This window comes from Ctenopharyngodon idella, chromosome 6, assembly GCF_019924925.1.
Source record: "Ctenopharyngodon idella isolate HZGC_01 chromosome 6, HZGC01, whole genome shotgun sequence".
In the NCBI taxonomy this organism is placed as follows: Eukaryota; Metazoa; Chordata; class Actinopteri; order Cypriniformes; family Xenocyprididae; genus Ctenopharyngodon; species Ctenopharyngodon idella.
In genome coordinates, this window is record NC_067225.1 from 13,994,742 (window position 1) to 14,016,135 (window position 21,394).

Genomic DNA, 21,394 nt, shown 5'->3' on the forward strand with positions numbered 1-21,394 from the left:
CTTCAGGGGTGCGTTGTGGTCGTGTCAAGGCGTAGGTCCTCAATCTCACCTGGATCCGGCCTGGATCCAGTTGACTACGGTAAACCTCGGGATAAACAGAAAGACTAATATTAGCGTAGATTCCGTTCTTCTTCTGATGTATAATGAGTACATCTGGTGTTATAGGAAGTGTTCCCGGTTCCGGCTGACCTAATTTATGCAGCCTAATAATCCTTTAACGGATTTGAAAAAATAAATTGATAATGTGTTATGTGTATGCCAAGTTATAGAGATGCGTTTTTAGTCTAGATTTAAACTGACAGAGTGTGTCTGCTTCCCGAACAATGCTAGGAAGATTGTTCCAGAGTTTAGGTGCCAAATAGGAGAAGGATCTACCTCCTGCAGTTGATTTTGATATTCTAGGTATTATCAGCTGGCCTGAATTCTGAGATCGCAATAGACGTGAAGGACTATAATGCATTAAGAGCTCGCTCAGGTATTGGGGAGCTAAACCATTTAGTGCTTTGTAAGTAATTAGCAAGATTTTAAAATCTATACGATGTTTAACAGGAAGCCAATGCAGTGTTGACAGAACTGGGCTAATATGGTCATACTTCCTAGTTCTAGTAAGAACTCTAGCTGCTGCATTTTGTACGAGCTGTAGTTTGTTTATCAGGTGAGCGGAACAACTACCCAGTAGAGCGTTACAGTAATCTAGCCTTGAGGTCATGAACGCACGAACTAACTGTTCTGCATTTGTCATTGAGAGCATATGTCGTAGTTTAGATATATTTTTAAGATGGAAGAATGCGGTTTTACAGATGCTAGAAACATGGCCTTCAAATGAAAGATTGTCATTCTTGTGATGCAGAGTGATAGAGGGATAAAGGGATAGTTCACCCAAAAATTTAAATTCTGACATTGTTTACTCACCCTTAAGTTAAACACAAAAGAAGATATTTTGAAGAATGTTAGTAATCAAACAGTTGACGGTAGCCATTGACTTCCATAGTATTTGTTTTTTCTACTATGGAAGTCAATGGCTACTGTCAACTGTCTGGTTACCAACATTCTTCATAATATCTTTGTTTATGTTCAACAGAAGAAAGAAACTTGTACATGTTTGGAACAACTTGAGGGTGAGTATGATGACAAAATTAAAATTTTTGGTTGAACTATCCCTTTAAATGTGTCACTGCTTTGTGTCCACAAAAGTCTGATTACAGGAAGACTGAAAGCCAGACACGGTTTCATATTTAAAGCAGGAATAATCATCTAGCAGTTTAGTTTAGTTTTTGTTTTGTTTTTTATATCATTTCCCTGTTTTCGCCTTTCTGGAAGGCTCCACGACTGTATATGGAAGCCTCTGTGTTTACCTGAAGAGTACTACTGACACAGGTTCACTTCCACCTCCTGTCCATTGCACCAGCCTCCTGCCTCGTCAGAGAGATGCAAATCTAGCTAGAGTGAACATTCCAGCTCTTGGCCTCACTTCCCCAGGAAGCACAACTCACTTCCTGTGAAATTAGGAGCACAGAGGCTGTATGAAGTGATAACCAGGCAGAAGTGAAGCCCACTTCACTTTGTCCCATAGCAAAACACACATACGCACACTGGTTAGAAGTGCTCAGCCATGCAGGTGAAGATCCAGCCCTCTCTAAGGATGGGCACCGTTCTCCTCCTCTTTCTCTTCACTTGTAAGGACACCTTTCATTTCAATCTCTCAATTCTGATTTTAATGGATATTGAAGTTGGTTTGGATATGAATTTGTCTTGATTTTTGTCTTGTGGTTTTTTTTTTTTTTTTTTTTTGGCTAACAAATCACCCTCTTCATCGATATCTGACATCAGCAGAGGAAGCCTGTGCAGGTAAGCTGCTCATTTCTCAGCCTTGTAATCATTGTTAAACAGTGGAATCTTTGGAATTTTACTGTGAGAAGTAGTTGTTTTTGGTTTGTTAAATTTAATTGTAATAAAGATTTTGAACATACAAATAAAACATACCAATAAAATCCTTATAATATGAACTAAAGGATTTTTGTTATGCTTTGTGGTACTGTGCTACTTTGTGCTGTTTGTTTTTGAAAACATGTCCATGTGTATTGTCACATGCCCTCGTTCTAGAAAATAGTGGGAAGTGAGGCATGAGAACTTAGGTCGTGTGATTTGACACATCGTTCCTTTTCAGCATGATGATCTCATATTTGACAGCCAAACACTATAAGCCTGAATCAAAATCTAATTACAGTTGATATAGCTACATATATATATACTGTACAAGTTTTAGCTCCTTTTAACTATGCTTTGTAGCTTATGTGGAATTAGTCCTGCACTGCCATATATTAATTAGAAATAGAGATTTTCCCCATTAAAACTTAACTAATTTGTCTGGTGATAACCTTTTGAAATAGCATGTATGTAATTATATTTTTATGGCTTCATAGAGAGCTACATGAAATATTAACTTTTAAACATTAATTTGTCACACCACAGGACCAGTAAACTGAACTAAAAAAATTAACTTTTAAAGTAGTAAAGAACAAAAAGAAATTATGACCAACTACATCAATTACGTCTAAATACATATTCTTTCCTTTGTACATATATCAAATATAAAACTAAAATCTAGATGTTGAATGTCCATGTCCATTTGTGAATTAGCCAAATATTTAATGTAGTCTCTCTCTATTATTGAAGACATCAAAACTGCATGTATATTATACAAATTTTATACATATACATACCGTTTGATGGTATTATAAAAAGGATGTGATGATAATAAAAAGTTTATTAATATCTATATACAAAATTATTCAACCCCTAAAAGTCAGAATTTGTAGAGAATCCATTTTAACTTTAATCCTTTTTAACCACTTTATAACCTCAAATGAGCATTGCCTAAAAGCTTCTGACACCTCTTAGGCCATTCCTTGTGTGCAAAAGCTTCCAGCTCACTGATATTCTTTGGTTTCCGTGCTGCTACTGCTTTCTTCAATGCTCACCAAAGATTCACCAAAGAACATTCCAGTGCTGCATTTCCCAAAAGCATTGTAAGCCTAAGTTGATTGTAGAACAATTGCCAATAATGGTCTGTATGATCAACTTAGGCTTACGATGATTTTGGGAAACGCAGCCCAGGACAGATCCCTAAACCAAGCTTTTGTAGATTTCGATGTATACTTAGGATCCTTGTCCTGGAAAGTCAAACGATCAGATCCATTGAAGCTTCAGTTCATGAACTAAAGGCATCACAATCTTTGCCAAAATGGCTTGATACATCAAAGAATCCATAACGCCGGTCACATGGTCAAGATTGTTACTTTCTGCATCAGCAAAGCATCCCAATAACAAGACTGACCCACATTCATGTCTGACCCTGGCATGATGTTCTTCTGGTCATAAGCCATGCTTTTTTTGTGCCAGACACACTGATCCATGTGTCCAAAACATTCCAGTTTGGTCTCATCACTCCACAGGACATTCTTCCAGAACTACACAGGCCTATCCAAATTCTTTTTCAGCATGTTGAAGTCAGCCTTGTATGTTCTTTTGTTCAATTGTGGCGTTCAGTGAGGTATCCGGGCATGAAGTCAATGTTTGTTTAGTGTTCTTTTTATAGTCTGCACTGAAATGCTTTTTCCTCCATTCAACAGGCCATCTTGCAAGCCTTTGCTAGCAAATTGAGGGTTTTTCTCAGCCGCTCTGATCTAGATCTTGATCCCCTTGATTTTATTCCCCTTGATGAAATTGCGCTTTTTCTTCCATGTGCTGAAAGGTTTGCTATGGTAATGGTACCATGAATTTTAAAGTAATGCTGTGTTTCTAGGAACTTTTAGTGTTTTGGATATACTTATAGCCATAGCCTATTTGAAGTAATAAAACAACAACTTCTCATAGCTTTTGTGAGCACTCTTTTGTCTTGGCCATATTTCAGCATATGCATGAGCTAAATTTATGCATGTGTCACAACTAAAGCTAATTAAGTGTCGTTACTGAGTTCCCAAAAGCTTGATTGTGTTTTAACACAATTTTCTACCCTACTTTACTACTAAGGGATTTAAAAACAGAAATATTGAATAATTATGACATAGATGTATAATGAAAAAAAGTCCTATATAGGACTTATTATAAAAGAAAATTATTAAAAAAATTGTTTTATATTGATATCACTTTTAATATGCCACTAAAGTCTTATAATCCTTGTTTTATTGAATCTTTAGAAAAGCTTGCATTTGTAAATTGTTACAGTCTCTGTGGGGTTGAATAATTAGAATAAAATGGGTGTGGACAGAAGTTCCTAAAATAGCACTAATTCCTAGAGATGGAAGCCTCTAAACATGTTTAACTATTTTCCTTCCTGCCCAATGTTTATGTATACCATACTGAGACTCCCGGGCACCGCTAAGTAAATGGGAGACATGATAATAATAATATAATGATGATGATAATAATAATAATAATAATAATAATAATATAAAACACTGTTCTGCCCTCCTCCTTGTTTGCTTCTTTCATAAGGATATCAAATACTGTGCTGACTGAACCACAAAAATGCTAAGAACAATATGTTTATGAGATGAGTCGAAGGTTTCAATAGTTTGAAGGAAATTAGATTACTCCATCGGTCTTCTATTGTAGTTCTAACTGTAGCCGGTAGCAGTTTGAGTAGAATTGATTTCTTGTGGTGCAGGATATCCAAGTATCTTGTTAAACATAAAGTTTTTGAAACCTCCACCACCATCTGAGTGGTAAAATGACTTATTTTCTCCTCAGAGTTCATCATAAAAAGCGTGGATCTTATTATGCAGCCCAGCGATGAAGTTCAAAGAAGTACAAATGTATCACTGAAATGCGAGGCAGAAGTCAGCCGCAGCCCAGGGTCTCACCTCAACTATAAATACATATTCTACAAAGATTATGTCAAGTTAAATACTGACCAGATCAGTGCTACGGATGGCCTCTACTCTATACCAGATGTCAGAGTGAGTCACTCTGGGAAATACAAATGTGCTCTTTCAATTAAGACGGAAACGAAGGAGAGCAGAGTCAAAGACCTGAAAGTGAAAGGTAAAGTAACACATCAGTTCAATGTCTAGAAGACTTTTGTTCATGAATCCTAATATTATCTGATGTGTCTGCAGGTCTTCTGACACCAGTCCTAAAAGTGGATAAACTTACATTGACAGAAGGAGATGATGTTACTGCTGTCTGTACAGCAGAGGGAGAAACAGGTTTTTTGACATTTTTCTTTAGAGATGGACCTGAGGAACTCTACCGGAAGGACACTTATAGTCAGAAAGTTGAGCACAACCTGACTGTTACTAAGAGACATAAGAATATGTTTTGCTACTATAGCATTAATCTGAGTGGCTCATTAGAAACGTCTAACAACAGTAATGTGATTAGTGTTGACTTTCAAGGTAGGTCATTAATGTTTTTATTTATTTATTTGGTCATTAATGTATTAATAATAGATTAAATGGATTTGTTCATCCAGGAAGTTTAAATATGTCCACATTCTGTTTCAATTCAGAGCTGAAGATCAAACCTGATATCAAAGTCATGCCATCAACAGATGTTACTGAAGGAGATCCCATAACCTTGAGCTGCAGTGTGAATATGACTCACCAGAGAAATTCAGATCTAATAATCCATTTAATCCATGAAAAAAACACCATGCTTCGTTTGAACATGACACAGGAAGATTACAAAGTGATTGCTATGGCTAATGACTCTGGAAAATATGAGTGCATTTCAAAACTTGGTGGTGTTCATAAATCTTCCTCTGTGAACATCACTGTAAAAGGTGAGAGATATTGAATGCTTATTGATGTTTCATAATGTATTCCTTGTGAAATATTTCGCTTCCACACTTCTTGTTTGGTCATACACTTTGTAAATATATTCTGCGTTGATAACAACTTGCATGTTTTTGCCTCAGAGCTTTTCTCTGTGCCTGTCCTGAGTATTCATCCCGCTGAGGTTTTTGAAGGAGAAAACTTCACCATTAGCTGTCAAATCAGCAGCTTTGACTCAGAGGAAATTCAAAGGAATATAACGTATTCAATATTTAGAGACAATACAATAATAATAAATAGTAACAATTATAGTGACACTGCAGGCAAAGTGACCAATGAGGAATACATGTGTAAGGCTGAGGCCAATAGGATTACCAAGGAGAGCCAGAGGGTGCTGTTTGGAGCAAAAGGTAGGCAGTGTCTTGTCATCCATTCTGTCTTGGAAACCTAATAAAAAAAATCTGATCAATATAGAAGTATTAATTAACCATTGTTTCTCTTAAGTGCTCGTTTCAAAGCCTGAGATCACAGCTTATGGTCCAGTTATCGTAGATAAGCCATTTTTGATCCTTTGCCACTCTGAGAATGGAACTCTGCCAATTATCTACTCGCTGATGAGAAACGACATCACTCTGAACAGGACCGAGGTGTCTGACCCTCATGAGAAGGCTCATTTCTTAGCCTTGATATCGACTCCTTCAGACATTAGTAGTTACTTGTGTGCAGCAGAGAATAATGGTCGAGTCAAGATGAGTGAAAGGCTACATGTGACTGTAATAGGTGAGTTTATTGTAAAGAGATCTGTATTTAGCATTGATTTGTTTTCATTTCAACCCAATTTGACTCTATAATTATAAGATTTCTCTATAATTAGAGAAAGAAATGATGGGCATTCCAATTCCACATAAATCAAAGCTTTTTGTTGAGTTCTGCGTGTGTGTATTCAAATGTAACTGACTACAGTATTGTGTCATTTACAAACCCGATTCCAAAAAAATTGGGACACTGTACAAATTGTGAATAAAAAAGGAATGCAATAATTTACAAATCTCATAAACTTATATTTTATTCACAATAGAATATAGATAACATATCAAATGTTGAAAGTGAGACATTTTGAAATGTCATGCCAAATATTGGCTCATTTTGGATTTCATGAGAGCTACACATTCCAAAAAAGTTGGGACAGGTAGCAATAAGAGGCCAGAAAAGTTATATAAGGAACAGCTGGAGGACCAATTTGCAACTTATTAGGTCAATTGGCAACATGATTGGGTATAAAAAGAGCCTCTCAGAGTGGCAGTGTCTCTCAGAAGTCAAGATGGGCAGAGGATCACCAGTTCCCCCAATGCTGCGGCAAAAAATAGAGGAGCAATATCTGAAAGGAGTTTCTCAGAGAAAAATTGCAAAGAGTTTGAAGTTATCATCATCTACAGTGCATAATATCATCCAAAGATTCAGAGAATCTGGAACAATCTCTGTGCGTAAGGGTCAAGGCTGGAAAACCATACTGGATGCCCGTGATCTTCAGGCCCTTAGACGGTACTGCATCACATACAGGAATGCTACTGTAATGGAAATCACAACATGGGCTCAGGAATACTTCCAGAAAACATTGTTGGTGAACACAATCCACCGTGCCATTCGCCATTGCCGGCTAAAACTCTATAGGTCAAAAAAGAAGCCATATCAAAACATGATCCAGAAGCGCAGGCATTTTCTCTGGGCCAAGGCTCATTTAAAATGGACTGTGGCAAAGTGGAAAACTGTTCTGTGGTCAGACAAATCAAAATTTGAAGTTCTTTTTGGAAAACTGGGACGCCATGTCATCCGGACTAAAGAGGACAAGGACAACCAAGTTGTTAACAGCGCTCAGTTCAGAAGCCTGCATCTCTGATGGTATGGGGTTGCATGAGTGCGTGTGGCATGGGCAGCTTACACATCTGGAAAGGCACCATCAATGCTGAAAGGTATATCCAAGTTCTAGAACAACATATGCTCCCATCCAGACGTCGTCTCTTTCAGGAAAGACCGTGCATTTTCCAACATGACAATGCCAGACCACATACTGCATCAATTACAACATCATTGCTGCGTAGAAGGAGGATCCGGGTACTGAAATGGCCAGCCTGCAGTCCAGATCTTTCACCCATAGAAAACATTTGGCGCATCATAAAGAGGAAGATGCGACAAAGAAGACCTAAGACAGTTGAGCAACTAGAAGCCTGTATTAGACAAGAATGGGACAACATTCCTATTCCTAAACTTGAGCAACTTGTCTCCTCAGTCCCCAGACGTTTGCAGACTGTTATAAAAATAAGAGGGGATGCCACACAGTGGTAAACATGGCCTTGTCCCAACTTTTTTGATATGTGTTGATGCCATGAAATTTAAAATCAACTTATTTTTCCCTTAAAATGATACATTTTCTCAGTTTAAACATTTGACATGTCATCTATGCTGTATTCTGAATAAAATATTGAAATTTGAAACTTCCACATCATTGCATTCCTTTTTTATTCACAATTTCTACAGTGTCCCAACTTTTTTGGAATCGGGTTTGTATATGCAATACAGTATTAATTTCATATAACCATTTGAAAAGGATTCCAGAATAAAAGGTTGGGTCCAGTGGGTCAGAGTATAATGTAATTTCATTTATGTGATTTAATGCAGTGGTTCTCAACTATTTGTGTCAAAGGCCCCCATGTTTCCAACACAATATCAAAGGGCCCTCCATATAAGTTATAATATTTTTTATATTTCTTTCATAATTGATAAAACTGCTTGTTTTAAACCTAACAGGAATGTGGAGTATATGTTGATATATTAAATAATTAACCATGATTCATTTTGTGATTCTAGAGGTTTCAAGAACTGTATGATCTTCAATAAAAACAATAATAAGTAACATTTTATAATAAGTATACAGTAATAAAGTACACCTTCTGCAAACTATTAGTTAATATATTGTTGTCTCTACATTGTTGATATATTAATAGGCTATATACAAATAGTGAGGGTAACAATTTACAATAAGGTTAATTAGTTAACATTAATTAATGTATTAATTAACAGGAACTAACCATGAGCAATACATTTGTTACTGTATTTGTTAGTCTTTGTTAACATTAATTAATAAAAATACAGCCGTTCATAGTTTGTTCATGTTACTTCACAGTGCATTAACTAATGTTAACAAATAAAGCTCTTGATTTTAATAATGTATTAATAAATGATGAAATTAACATTTATTTAACACAGTTTAATAAATGCTGTAGAAGTGCAGTTCATTATTAGTTAATGTTAACTAATGAAGTTAACTAATGTTAACTAATGAAACTTATTGTAAAGTGTTACCATAGTGAGTTCTTCATTCGTTGTCACTGTAATTAACCAAATTATTATTGTTTAATTAGCTCATATGTAAAGAGTTAGATAATGTTTTTTTATGCTTTGTTTACAACTTATTAACTGTAAATAGTTCACTCTTGATGAGGTCACGGAAAATGGGAAAATATTAGTATTAAGTGTTCCTCAAAATAAATAAATATATATATATATATATATATATAAAACATTAATTAAATTGTGTTAATTACAGTGACAATGAATCAAGAACTATTTGTATAGCCTATTAATATATTAACAATGTAGAGACTACTGTCACGTATGGTTGCTTGCAAACAGACGAAGAAGATCAATAGCGTTCCAACACGAAATGATTGTAATCCCGGAGATAGGCTTGGCAAAACACACACTTAACATAGCAAGACTGGACACTGAACAGAACGCAGGCAGGAACTAATATAGAGGGTATGCATTGACGTCAATTTCCCACCAGAACACGCCAAAAGAGCCTGCTACATGACTGGATTTCATAGGGGAAACTGCGAAAACACAAGTAAAACACGAGTAAAACAAATGATTAAACTAAAGGTTGGACTCGATAGTGTTCCTTTTACAACTTACCAAAGATCCAGTAATCCATGGATATTGACATGCAGCCAGCAATCGTGTTTCCAAACATTTATATGTGCCTGATTTCCGTGCTGTGGAAATACATTAAGTAAATTTGCCTGTGAACGCTTTATATAAATACAATATAGGTAGGTCTAAATCTGGGTGATCACGTATATCAATGTTATATATCCAGTCCTAAAACTTGTGGTAACACTTATTTTAGGGTCTTTTAACTAGTTGCTTATTAGCATGCATACTAGAATATTGGCTATTTATTAGTACTTATTAAGCACATTTAATTCCTTTTTCTGCATGATCTTATTCTACATTTTTAAGGCCTTTGCACACTGAGTCCGAAATTCGCATGCGAAATTTTTGCACGTTAAAAAATAAATTCGACCTCACGTTATGTCAATCACGTTTACACACTGCCTCCGAAACTTTCGTCCATCATAAAAAAATTCGGATCAGGTTCGATTTTCTGCGTTTTTTGCATCCGTGGCACGCATTTTGAGAGACGTTTTGACAATTCAGAGCCACCGTACGCGAACGCCAAAATCCCGAATGTCATCTGACAAGTTGATCCCCTTCGTCTACAGCACAAAGCAGTAGCACTGTATGACAAACAACGTGCGGAATACAAAGAGACAGAATATAAAGTCAGATTGTGCCAGTAGCAAAGCATCAAACTGAGCCACTGACATCCTGAAGTAAACTTTGAAACGCTCGGGATAATCACGCAGCTCCTTGATGAGGTGAACTCTCTTTTCTCTCTATGCAATCTCGGGATTGGATGGACCCAATATTTCCTCTTTCTTTTTCTCTTTTTAAGAAGAGAGAGGACAACTAAATCATGCTCACTGCTTGAAGACTTCATTTTGTATTGTTTTGCGATTTTTTTATTTTTTTTTTCGCAACGGATTCATTAATACGCATTGGACTCAGTGTGCAAGGTCTCTGTGCGTGACGAATTTTTAGGATCACGAATACGAAAAAACGCATGCGAAAATTTCGGACTCAGTGTGCAATCCTACTCAATTGAGGGAAAAGTCATAGTTAATAGTGAATATGTGTTCCCTATGCTAAAGTGTTACCAAACTTGTATAGTTTTTGTCTGTGTTTATTTAAAAATAAACCGAGATGTATTTTAAAAATAAACCGAGATGTTGTAGCGGTGACTGACGGCATCTGGGGGATGACTGACGGAAGCTCTGCAGACGGATCCATAGGCACAGATGGAGAGCAAAGGCAATGCAGAGGGGAAGGAAGAGCTGGCTGCAGGCGTAGGGGTGGAGGAATGGAGCGCAGCAGACGGCCCGTAAGTCTGTGGGGGAGCCGGCAGGATGAGGGAACCTGGTGGAGCCGCAAGTCCGAGGGTCTCCGGTGGAGCCGAAAGTGGGAGGAGCCAAGGCAGAGCCGACAGACCGAGATGGAGCAAAGAGGTCCGAGGCTGGAGGTGGAGCTGCCGGATCCTCTTGCACAGACGCTTGCGGTGTCACCAAAGATGACAGAACAACGTTAATAATGACACAGTTTATGCAGGTTAATGAAAAGAGGAGATCATGGTCCATATAGTCATTAGTGCTGTCTACTAACTGCAACGATGAAGGTACCGGGTGGGATAGGGTGGGAATTAGTACTTCCTTATTGAAGTCGATCAGCCAGTCCTCATTTTCCATAGACACCCCTCCCTCATCCGCATGTATTGTGGGCTCATGCCCCTGGTCAGACTTATGATGGAGTTCTACTTCCAGGGTGAGGGTCGGCTCTGTCCGCATTCTCTCAGTGTGAGTGATGAATGGTGGGAACCTGAACAAAGAAGACACGTGAAAAATGAAAACAAACTGAAAGTCTATGAAAACTTAGACAAACCAAATGTGACTGTGACAACTATAATATATTAACTAAGAATTAACTGTAAACTAATAGTTTATTAATGATTTGTGAGTACTTTATTACTATATACTTATTATAAAGTGTTACCAATTTTTGTTATTGTTTTGTTTTGTTACCAATTTTCTTGGTTTTGTCTGTTCATACTATTTTTAATTTATATTAGAATTATATATATATATATATATATATATATATATATATATACATATATATAAAATATTCATTTAATTGCATTTAAGTAATCTTGCGGCCCCTTTGTTCACCCTGGGCCCCTGGTTGAGAACCACTGATTTCATGTCATGTCACTTAGTAAAAGCAATGGCCTGATTTTTTGCAGACATCTTTGAGTTCATTGTTCTCTTGTCTTTAGTTCCAGTAGAGACGCCCTTACTGACAGTCGTTCCAGTTCCCGGAAACATTGAGGAGGGTTATAATATTACCCTGATATGTGGCATTCCAAAAGGCTCTCCACCAATCAGTTTTATGTTTTATGCCAGCAATCCCACACCAATTCACAACACCACAGTACAGAGTAATTCATCCTCATTTGTCCTGAGTACAGTGAACAGAGAAAAGAGTGGGAATTACTACTGCACTGCATCTAACATGGCAGGCATGAGCATGAGTAACATTGTCACAGTCGAAGGTGAGCTTCATCTTTCTTCAGCATACAGAGTTTTATTTGTTTTTTTCTGTCTCAAAGTTTCCAATAAATTCCCAACCATTTGCTTCTTCAGGATTTTCATCAAATCAAAAGTCAATTCTATGAAATGACATTAAGACTTAATACATTCATGAATACAATATTATTATTACCAGCATCGGGGGGTAATGCTATTTCATGCATTCTGACTTATTTACACTGTTGAAAAGTTGGATTCTCATGCTAAACATGGCCAAAGTTTCAAAACATGAGTTGGACGAATGACGGAGTATTTCTGTGCCAAATGACTACTTCCGGTTTCGGTACGGGTTTTGGAGAGTTTTTTTTTTTTTTCTAGTATGGCTCTTTATCACGTAATAAAGAGCGGAATTCCTTGTATAGGCACTTCTCCCTGATAGACGTGCGCACACACATCACCCAGAACAAGAGCAATAGCACGCCCATCAACGCGTTTCGTTCGGGATACGGAAGCCGAGACATTTTTCAACAATGGCTGTGTCCCAATTCAGGGGCTGCATACATCATGGGTCTCATTTAAGAAAAATAACTGTTAGATTGCAACGTAAGAAAGATATTACAGTATTTTACACCTCACAATGAATATCAGTCAATTTTATTACGGTTACTTTTCTTAAATATGACATCCTTGATGAAGTATTCAGCCTTCAAATGCGATCTCCGAAGGACGCAGCCTCCGAAATAAGACGCAGCTCCTGTCACCAAAGGAGTGTGTTTTTGGTTGTGAGGGAAAGATTACCTTTTACAGCTTCCCAAAGAACCCGGCGTTTAGGGAACAGAGGATGAAGATTGTTTTTCCGGGGCAGCAACGGAGTTGTGCACGTATGTTTGTTTGTTCACGGGGTTTCGGTGATGAATACTTTGTAAACAAGTCCCAGTTCGGCGCTGGATTTGCAGATCCTGGGTGGTGAGTAAAGCTGCATCAGATGTCTGTGTTTTGTTGGCAATCGGCGCGCAAGTGCATATAATGTAAACAACACGAACGCTTTTGTTCCCTTTGTATTTATAATGATGCCGCAGCCAGCAGACGTCGCAGAAGCTGCACGCGCTCTTTAGCTCTGCCCACGGCACTGACGGCAGACACGCCTCCGGGATCGCGGCTTTTTCCGGAAAGACTCGGTTTAGCGTATGTAGCGTATCTATCTTTTATAAATATGACAAAACTGAAGATTTTTCCGAGATATAAAGGATGCATTGTTACTCTATATGTACTCAAGATTAACATGAGATTGGCAGAAACCGTGTGTGATTTCCCCCCAACATCATTCAACATCTGTGCTTTTTTCTCCTACCTGTAAAGTAACACTGCCACTCTTGTCTATGACCCCTATTAAGAACAAAGTATGTGTTGTAGGTTATTTCCCAAGTCTTATGAAAACATACAATATGTTTTTGTGAGGAACAGGCATTAAAATGGACATTAAAAATCATTATTCAATGAAAATATTGCATGACAGCCATGGTCACCTTTCAATTTTATTGTATGGAAAAGTGCAGCTTGGACATTCTGCTACTAAAAATCCCTTCTGCACTCCACAGAAGAAAAAAACGTCATACAGGTTTCGAAAGACATGTAGATGGTGACAAATTTTTAACATATGGGTGGCCTGTTCCTTCAAAGAAACCAAATATTTATCTAAAATCTTAAAGGTAATAAAAAAAAGTCCATGCTATTTGTCAAATAGCATATACTGATCTCTCCATACCTTTCCTCCCTGTAGTGAGCTGGGCAAAGTGGAAAAAGGCTTTGATTGCTGTGTTCTTCATGCTGTTAGTGGCGCTGCTGGTCCTTTTCATCATGATACGCTACAAGGCCAAACGAGGTAGAAAGACCTACAGCCCCCCTGCATCACAAGCTGCACACGTCTGATCTATAAACAAAACTCCCTTTTCAACTTTTCTCTCTGTCACAGGTAAAAGAGAGATGGCTGCCAAACTATCAGTGTGAGTTGACTAGCTTATGTCTAAGTTGGTCTTGAGTTGATGGCATTAAGGACAAGATTAGGTGGTTTTGTGTTATTAGATAGTCGCTACACGTGCCTGTACAAATCATGTGGTCCCAACAGACAAATCTGTTTTAAAAGGAATCCTAGTTTATTATACCCATAGACAACCAACAAAGTTAGGTAGTAGAGAATATTTAATAAGTACTTTTGATTTTTCTCTCACCGTTCCTCAGAAAGCCTGCAAGTCCTAAATCAGATGACTCTCTAACCCTGAGTCTCACCCATGACACCCATTATAGCACGCACACAGGTAGTCTCTTTATATTTTAATTTTTGTTTCTCAGTCATCATCCACTCCATTCATTCTTTCACTCTTTTACACCATTAGTCCTTGTTGTGTTCATTCACCATTTCAGACCAAAATTTTTGCAACACTGACAAATCCTACCTTAAGATACAGGACTCTTTAAAATTGAGTCCTTGTATGATCAGACACCAAACTGTTGGTCATGTGGTTGTAAGTTCTTTATAGTTTTGGGGCATGACCTTTTTGGCTCTCCAAAGAACCTTTCAGTGAACAGTTCTTAAAATAACCCTTTTTCTTAGTGTAAAGAACATTTTAAAAATTTATAAAGAAGCTTTAATCTTTTTTTTTTTTTTTTTTTTTTTTTTATAAACCTTTTGTATTGCATGGAAGTTAAAGGTTCTTTATGGTACCAAAGAACTTTTATTTTTAAGAGTGTGAGATGAGGGAGCTCATCTCAAGTCAGTGGTGGAGAGCTGACACTACTGTGTGGAACAGATTTAAGCTGATTCTTTGTTAAACTGTCCACACACTTAGCCCCCACCCCACCCCACCCCCTCACTTCTTGTCAAAGAGCGTTTGATGTTCAGCCAAACACACACATCCTTTTCATGAATCAAGAGGACAGACCAGGAGTATTCAGGCTTTGCTATCTGTGTTTACTTTACACAGGCTTTGCTATCTATGTTATATTTAGTTGCCAGTTGCCACTAAATGTTACTGTACTAAGACGCTGTGTGATGCTGGCAAACTCACTGTCTAATTCCACACACAGAGCTACACTTTGAAGACTTGACGGGAAAGGTGACCTATGGGACATGAAATCACCACAATTGATGGAAACAACTACAGAATTGTGACCTTATCTCCTAATCGTGACCTTATCAGAGTTTAGTGAAGGATTCAAAATTTGCAGGGAGTTTTGAAAGCCAAGAGACCAAGCAAATTCTAAGTTTAAGAAACTCAGGAGGCAAAATTAATGAGCTTTTCTGAGGGAAAAACAAACACCCTTTTAGAACCACCTCTGATCTTTTTACATTTTCAGATCACACTTTCTTTTTCAACAAAGGGAAACAAACTGTATTTGTAACACGATTGGACTTTTGGAAAAAAAATTTTTCCAGTTGTTATGCAATATCAAAATATTAAATTTTTGTCATCAAATTTTGTCACTTTTTGATGCTGGTAACTAACGTATTGCAATCAACCGTCCCATCTTCTTACAACAGCAAAAAAAATGCTTAACTCACCTATATCATAGCAGTTTGACTCATCATTCATCTGAACAGAATCTGAATCATTTGTTCACTTTGTGCTTTTTCTCTGATTTAACTGCTTTCCTTGCATATGTGTATGTTTTTGCTTCCATCATCATATGTTTGTTAAAAGATGTTGTTTGTTTCATTTTACACTATAAAGAGTCTGTGCATTATTTACTATATACGATTGTGTGTATGTGTTTAGTTGGTACATAAAATGAGATTTGGTAGACACTTAAAATCTAATAAAAAGCTTTATTTGGAATTTCCTCATTTTGAATTTATTCCCTCTTATTGAAAGGTTATTAATGTCTGTCTCTCTACAGTCTGTCTTTTAACATATGTGAATGAGATATAAACTACTTATCATTTATATTTCTGAATATTATATTTATATATTTTTGATCTTTGTTAAAGATAGACATTTGTTATTAAGATCCACCTCCTTTGGTTTAAATCATATTTTGAATGGCAACTTTGCATAGGCATTTATTTCATGTACAATTGGTCTACTAGCACAGTCACTAGTGTCCAGACCAAACAGTTTACTTCAGATGCAGTGTCTCTAAAAGCAGGCCACAGGCATCAGAAATACAGCGATTGTTCCTTAAGTGGAAACATTGTAGATGGACAAAACAAGCTGTTCCTGTAAGTTTAGAGAAATGTCACAGACTAATCCTAAAACATGTTTAACATACTGAAAGTTTTTTTAAAAATTCAAAAAATGCAGACAGTTTTCTGTGATGGGTAGGTTTAGGAGTAGGGGTAGTGTAAGGGAATAGAATATACAGTTTATACAGTATAAAAACCATTATGTCTATGGAGAGTCCCCATAAACCACATATACGTGTGTGTGTGTGTGTGTGTGTGTGTGTGTGTGTGTGTGTGTGTGTGTGTGCGCGTGCATTCTTTCCTAACACCTCAGATGACTCAGTTATCTAAAATATGAAAATAAAATATTCTGGTAAAGTTTGGGATAAGAATTAATGTACTTCAACTAATTTGATTTCAGCTGAGACCAGTGGCATGTAACTGACCTTGCCTGATACACTCTTTTTGCTGTGTTTCAGTGGAGGTGAATAACAAAGAGAGTGTTTGGAGTGAAAGACCACCAGGTATGTCCCCACTCAAGTAATAATCTGAATGCTGGTTCCCATGCACTCTCCAAACTACTAGCATTTTTCTTGCAGCATATATACTGTATCTTAAATCTCTCTAAACTACTTGATTTTGCTCATTTTTGTCTTGGTGTTTGTTTTTTCCACCAGATCAGGACAGCCTAGAGTTACCAAATGAAGGTGACGTAGAGTACACAGAGGTGGTTCATCCTCAACCTGTAGATCCTACACGAAGTAAGTTCAACCTTTTAAAATTATATCCATCTCTTTTCTTGCTCATCTTGCATTTAAAGAGGAAGATTATGATTTCTTGCCATACATGAGCTGATTAGAGAAAAGCCACTTCCTGGGTAGGGTCTAACCATCCAAATTATCAAGGGCCCTGGATTTAATTACAGAGACATTTTATAAACAGGAAAGGCCAGATGAATTAGGTCCTGCTAACTCCAATAGCCACTTACTTATCCAGAATTACAGTTTGCATTTGACTCTTTACATAAGCATTTCATGAAAAATATATTATAAGAAAAAATTAAAGCAAAAGAAATAGTAATTATTATTATTATTATTACTTTATTACATTAGTTTTAAAAAAGAAATGCATCTTAAACTTTCATATTATTTTGTTCTTTAGTTCCTCTGAGAAAAGGCACAGATACTGTATACAGTGAGCTTCAGACCTCTCAAGGTACAACCAACTAAGAGAGCACATACACACACAAAACATACACAAAAAATATGTAATGCAAACACACTTTGTTAAAATGGCTCTCTTATTCTAAGTCATATTTCTTCATGTTTATACAGGGGATCTTGAGCACATCAACCATGTAAGTTCCCTTCTTTCAATTCTCATGACCTTCTAAACCAGTGGAAACCCCATTGTTCACAACAATATTTGAATTCTTTGCATTTTTTCCTATTTTGCTGACTCACCTCACATGCTTGGGTGTGTTTGAAAAATGCTAAAAGTAGCTGCTGTGCACATGAAAAGTGCTACAAATATCTAAATAAACAGGGAAACAGTGCTTTCTTTTAGCTGTTGTTTTAAAATCAAACATTACTTCAACAAGTGTGCATCTTGTTTATTTACAAACCAACATAATTTATGGTCAAAGGGCAATCCGGGACTTCTTAACACATTAATTTTATAAGTAATATCTTATATGTGTTATGCAGAAGCATGAAACATCCCTGCACCTGACCACAAGATGTGGGAAGATGTAACATACTCAAATAGAGGACTGAATGTGTGTGTTTTGCAAACTTTGTCTACAGTAAGTGAAGAGGGAAGCACAGGTCAGACTTTCCAGGAACAAATAACAGGGCTGTGGTTTCCTCTTCAACAAAGGGCCAGAATTTACAGAAAGCGGTCACACACACACACAGTGACCTCATAGAGTCTGTGAAAGACAAGAGAAAAGGAAGACAGAAGTACATCTAAACTGTACAAGTTAAACTGACATCAACCAAAATTTCCTTCTGGGTTTTTTTTTTTTTTTTTTTTGTAATTAAACATTTATTAAAAAATAATAATGAATGGCCTCTTTGGCTTCCGTACTTTAAAAAAAAAAAAAAAACGCCTATCCTGGCTTCCATACTTCTTTTGGTTGGATTGTTAAAAAACACTTATCCCGATTAGAAAACGCCCCAAAATTGGGAGACACTCCTTTTTTGTTCCGCAAAGACCTGTACTTGACGGTACGGTGCGTCAGCTTAGTAAAAGTCTCAGATCTAAACAAATAAGACAGGTGTTAATTTAAATGTATGCCAGAAGCATATTTTTTAATTAAGAATTAAAAATAAGTATAACATAATAATTAGGCCTATTAGTAGCCTATTACAAATAATAATTAATTAAACCCAATATAAAAAAAAAAATAAAAAAATGTAAGTATTCTTTAAAAAATATGTTGAAATAATGCAAATTAGTGGCATTAAGAAATGAAGACCATTGATTCCAAACTCAGACAGTATGTCTGCTTACAATCTGTCTTTAACATTTTAGCTTATAAGTTTTCGTGAAAATAAATTGCCTTATGGAGAAAAGCAGGGGGGAGCATCAAAATAAAGTGTTAGCAGATACTAAGACAGTCTACTAATACTCTAATGAGAGTTGACATGTCTAAAGGGACCATAACTCTTATGTGGACTCTTCACACATCTTATTTAAACAAATACACCCACTCTCCCTCCCTCTCACTTTCTTTCTGTAGGTGTGTTAATGGCACATTTATTGGTATGGAGCCGAGGGAAATTTGAAGTAATCGGCAGCCATGTTATTGTGACTGAGGCTCTAATGGGGCTTAACTATGACCATATGACAGTTTATTTGATCTAATAAAAAATATGCATGACAAACTAAAATATTTTGTCAATAAAAGACAATTATTATTTTTCATATAATTATTATTTTTTATTTTATTTTATTTTATTTTTTCATTTTTTTAGAAATTCAAATTTAAGTAATTTTGAAGTTTGACAATGCTGTGAAACACAGCTATACAGCCTAGGTCAAAACAATACAGGCAAACAGCTCAAGAAACACATTCAGACATTCAGAAAAACACAGAGCTGAACAAAATACTCCTTCCCTCCACTCACAGCTCTCGAAGAACAGGAGATAAATAGACGAGCCAGTACCAATGCTGAACATTTCTTGAAATAATATTTTCTGAATGTTCAGGTTCTTCCTCTCAGTCTTTATTCATCTATTTCCCATGGTTTCTCAACAGAAATTCATAACAGTTTATTATGCCAGTTGTATCGTATCTGTATATAGAATAGCATAGTTCTAATAGCGGGGCACATTGTAACGCAGTGTTACAACGACCCCTAACTGCACAACTGCAATTTAAATCCGATTAGTTTCTTCTGCTAGATAGTGAAGCATTAAAAAACTACCCAAACTGCAAAATAACAGATTGGAGGTTAAAATAATAACAGATTTGTCTAAAAAAGAAGAAAGAAAAAAAGGAGGAAAAAAAGATGAAAAATTAACGCAAGTATAGAAATTTACTTTTGCTTTAAAAAATAAAAGTTCAGTGAATTTTGGCACATTTTTTTCTCTATATTGTCAGTATGGCAACTAGTAAATACATTAAGCTTCATCATGCTAGCATGTGTGGAAGTATTTAAATCATGTGTGTTATAATTTTATAATTTGTTTTAAGGAATACTTGATATTACTGCAATTAATGTCCAAAGGTTGTTCTAAAGGACTTATTTACATTTTCTTATTTTCGGTGACCTAATCTAAAGTGAGAACTATTTACAGTCAATAAGTTGTTGACAAAGCATAACAGAACATTATCTAACTCTTTATACAAGCTAGTTAAACAATAATAATTTGGTTAATTACAGTGACAATGAATGAAGACCTCACTATTTGTAAATAGCCTTTTAATATATTAGCAATGTAGAGACTACAATATATTAACTATGAATTAACTATAAACTAATAGTTTGCAGAAGGTGATGACATCTCATCAATAAACTTTGTGCTTGTTTTTTTCTAGCAACGCCTGTTAGAATATGCTGAACTCAACCATGATCTTTCTGAACCAGTGGACTAGCAGAACTCAGTCACCACAAGCAATCGCTCAACCACACTGGAATACTGTTGCCTTTGTTCCATCAGATCTCTTCTATCCTCCACCTATATTCTCCTAAAAACACTAATTTAATCATGTATTTCCCTTTGTGTTTGTTTGTCCTATTTTTTACAATGCTGTACTGTGTGTATAGTCGGTACTAAAAACAACATGCTTTTCACAAGGTTGTTTTGAGGTATCACATTTTTAATAAAGTCAATTATTTGTTTGAATTTCTTTGTGTGATAAATATTTTGTTACTTTAATACCTCAATAACTTCTCTCTTTAAGTTGAAACTCTGGATCAGTTGTTTTGTACCCAGTGCACACTCTGCATTGGATGATGTGACTCAAACAGCTCCAGCAGTTAGTTGGTAATCGCCTCACACGAGCGATAAAGATAAAATCATGCTTTCATCTCTGGACAAAATGCCTTATCTGCTGACAAAAATAATGTCACTTTTAGCTTGTGCTAAAGGAAACCAAAACAAAGAATTTCCCTTCAGGTTCCACTGGGAGAAGATGATAATGGCTATGAATACCAGTTACACCCATATCACTTAGCTCATCCAGGCTGACATCACTAAGTGTACATACAGTGAGCGCAATAAATGTTGGTACTCCTGGTAAAAGAGCAAAAACACAACATGGAAAAAATGTCCTTGGTGTTTATCCACTTTGTCAATCATTCAGTATATTCACAAAAATCTGACCTTTAATTAAAGTAAAATAATTATGAGAAAAAATAAAAGAAAAACATTCTCATTATGAATCTTTTTTTCTGAATTATATGTATTTTATTATGGGCATCTTCAGTACTTTGTAAAACTTCTCTTTGCCAAGAAAACACTACAAC

At 36.3% G+C, this 21,394-nt stretch overlaps 1 protein-coding gene across 8 annotated transcripts; it reads left to right on the forward strand.

Moving 5' to 3' along the window:
- The first annotated feature begins 1,428 nt into the window (after window positions 1–1,428).
- On the forward strand, window positions 1,429–20,771 carry pecam1b (platelet and endothelial cell adhesion molecule 1b). Of its 8 annotated transcripts, XM_051898091.1 has the most exons (16): window positions 1,429–1,676; window positions 1,831–1,848; window positions 4,753–5,046; window positions 5,121–5,399; window positions 5,513–5,785; window positions 5,921–6,187; window positions 6,282–6,557; window positions 12,007–12,282; window positions 14,040–14,141; window positions 14,232–14,262; window positions 14,498–14,574; window positions 16,898–16,942; window positions 17,096–17,179; window positions 17,580–17,633; window positions 17,753–17,775; window positions 20,464–20,771. In XM_051898091.1, exons 1-16 carry the CDS (start codon window positions 1,613–1,615, stop codon window positions 20,518–20,520), a joined length of 2,220 nt encoding a protein of 739 aa, XP_051754051.1. In that variant the 5' UTR covers window positions 1,429–1,612; the 3' UTR covers window positions 20,521–20,771. The 8 variants fall into 8 exon arrangements, 7 of the variants coding, with proteins under 7 accessions (XP_051754051.1, XP_051754053.1, XP_051754052.1 ...); XM_051898093.1 differs by lacking the exons at window positions 17,580–17,633; window positions 17,753–17,775; XM_051898092.1 differs by lacking the exons at window positions 14,232–14,262; window positions 14,498–14,574.
- The last annotated feature ends 623 nt before the right edge of the window (window positions 20,772–21,394 follow it).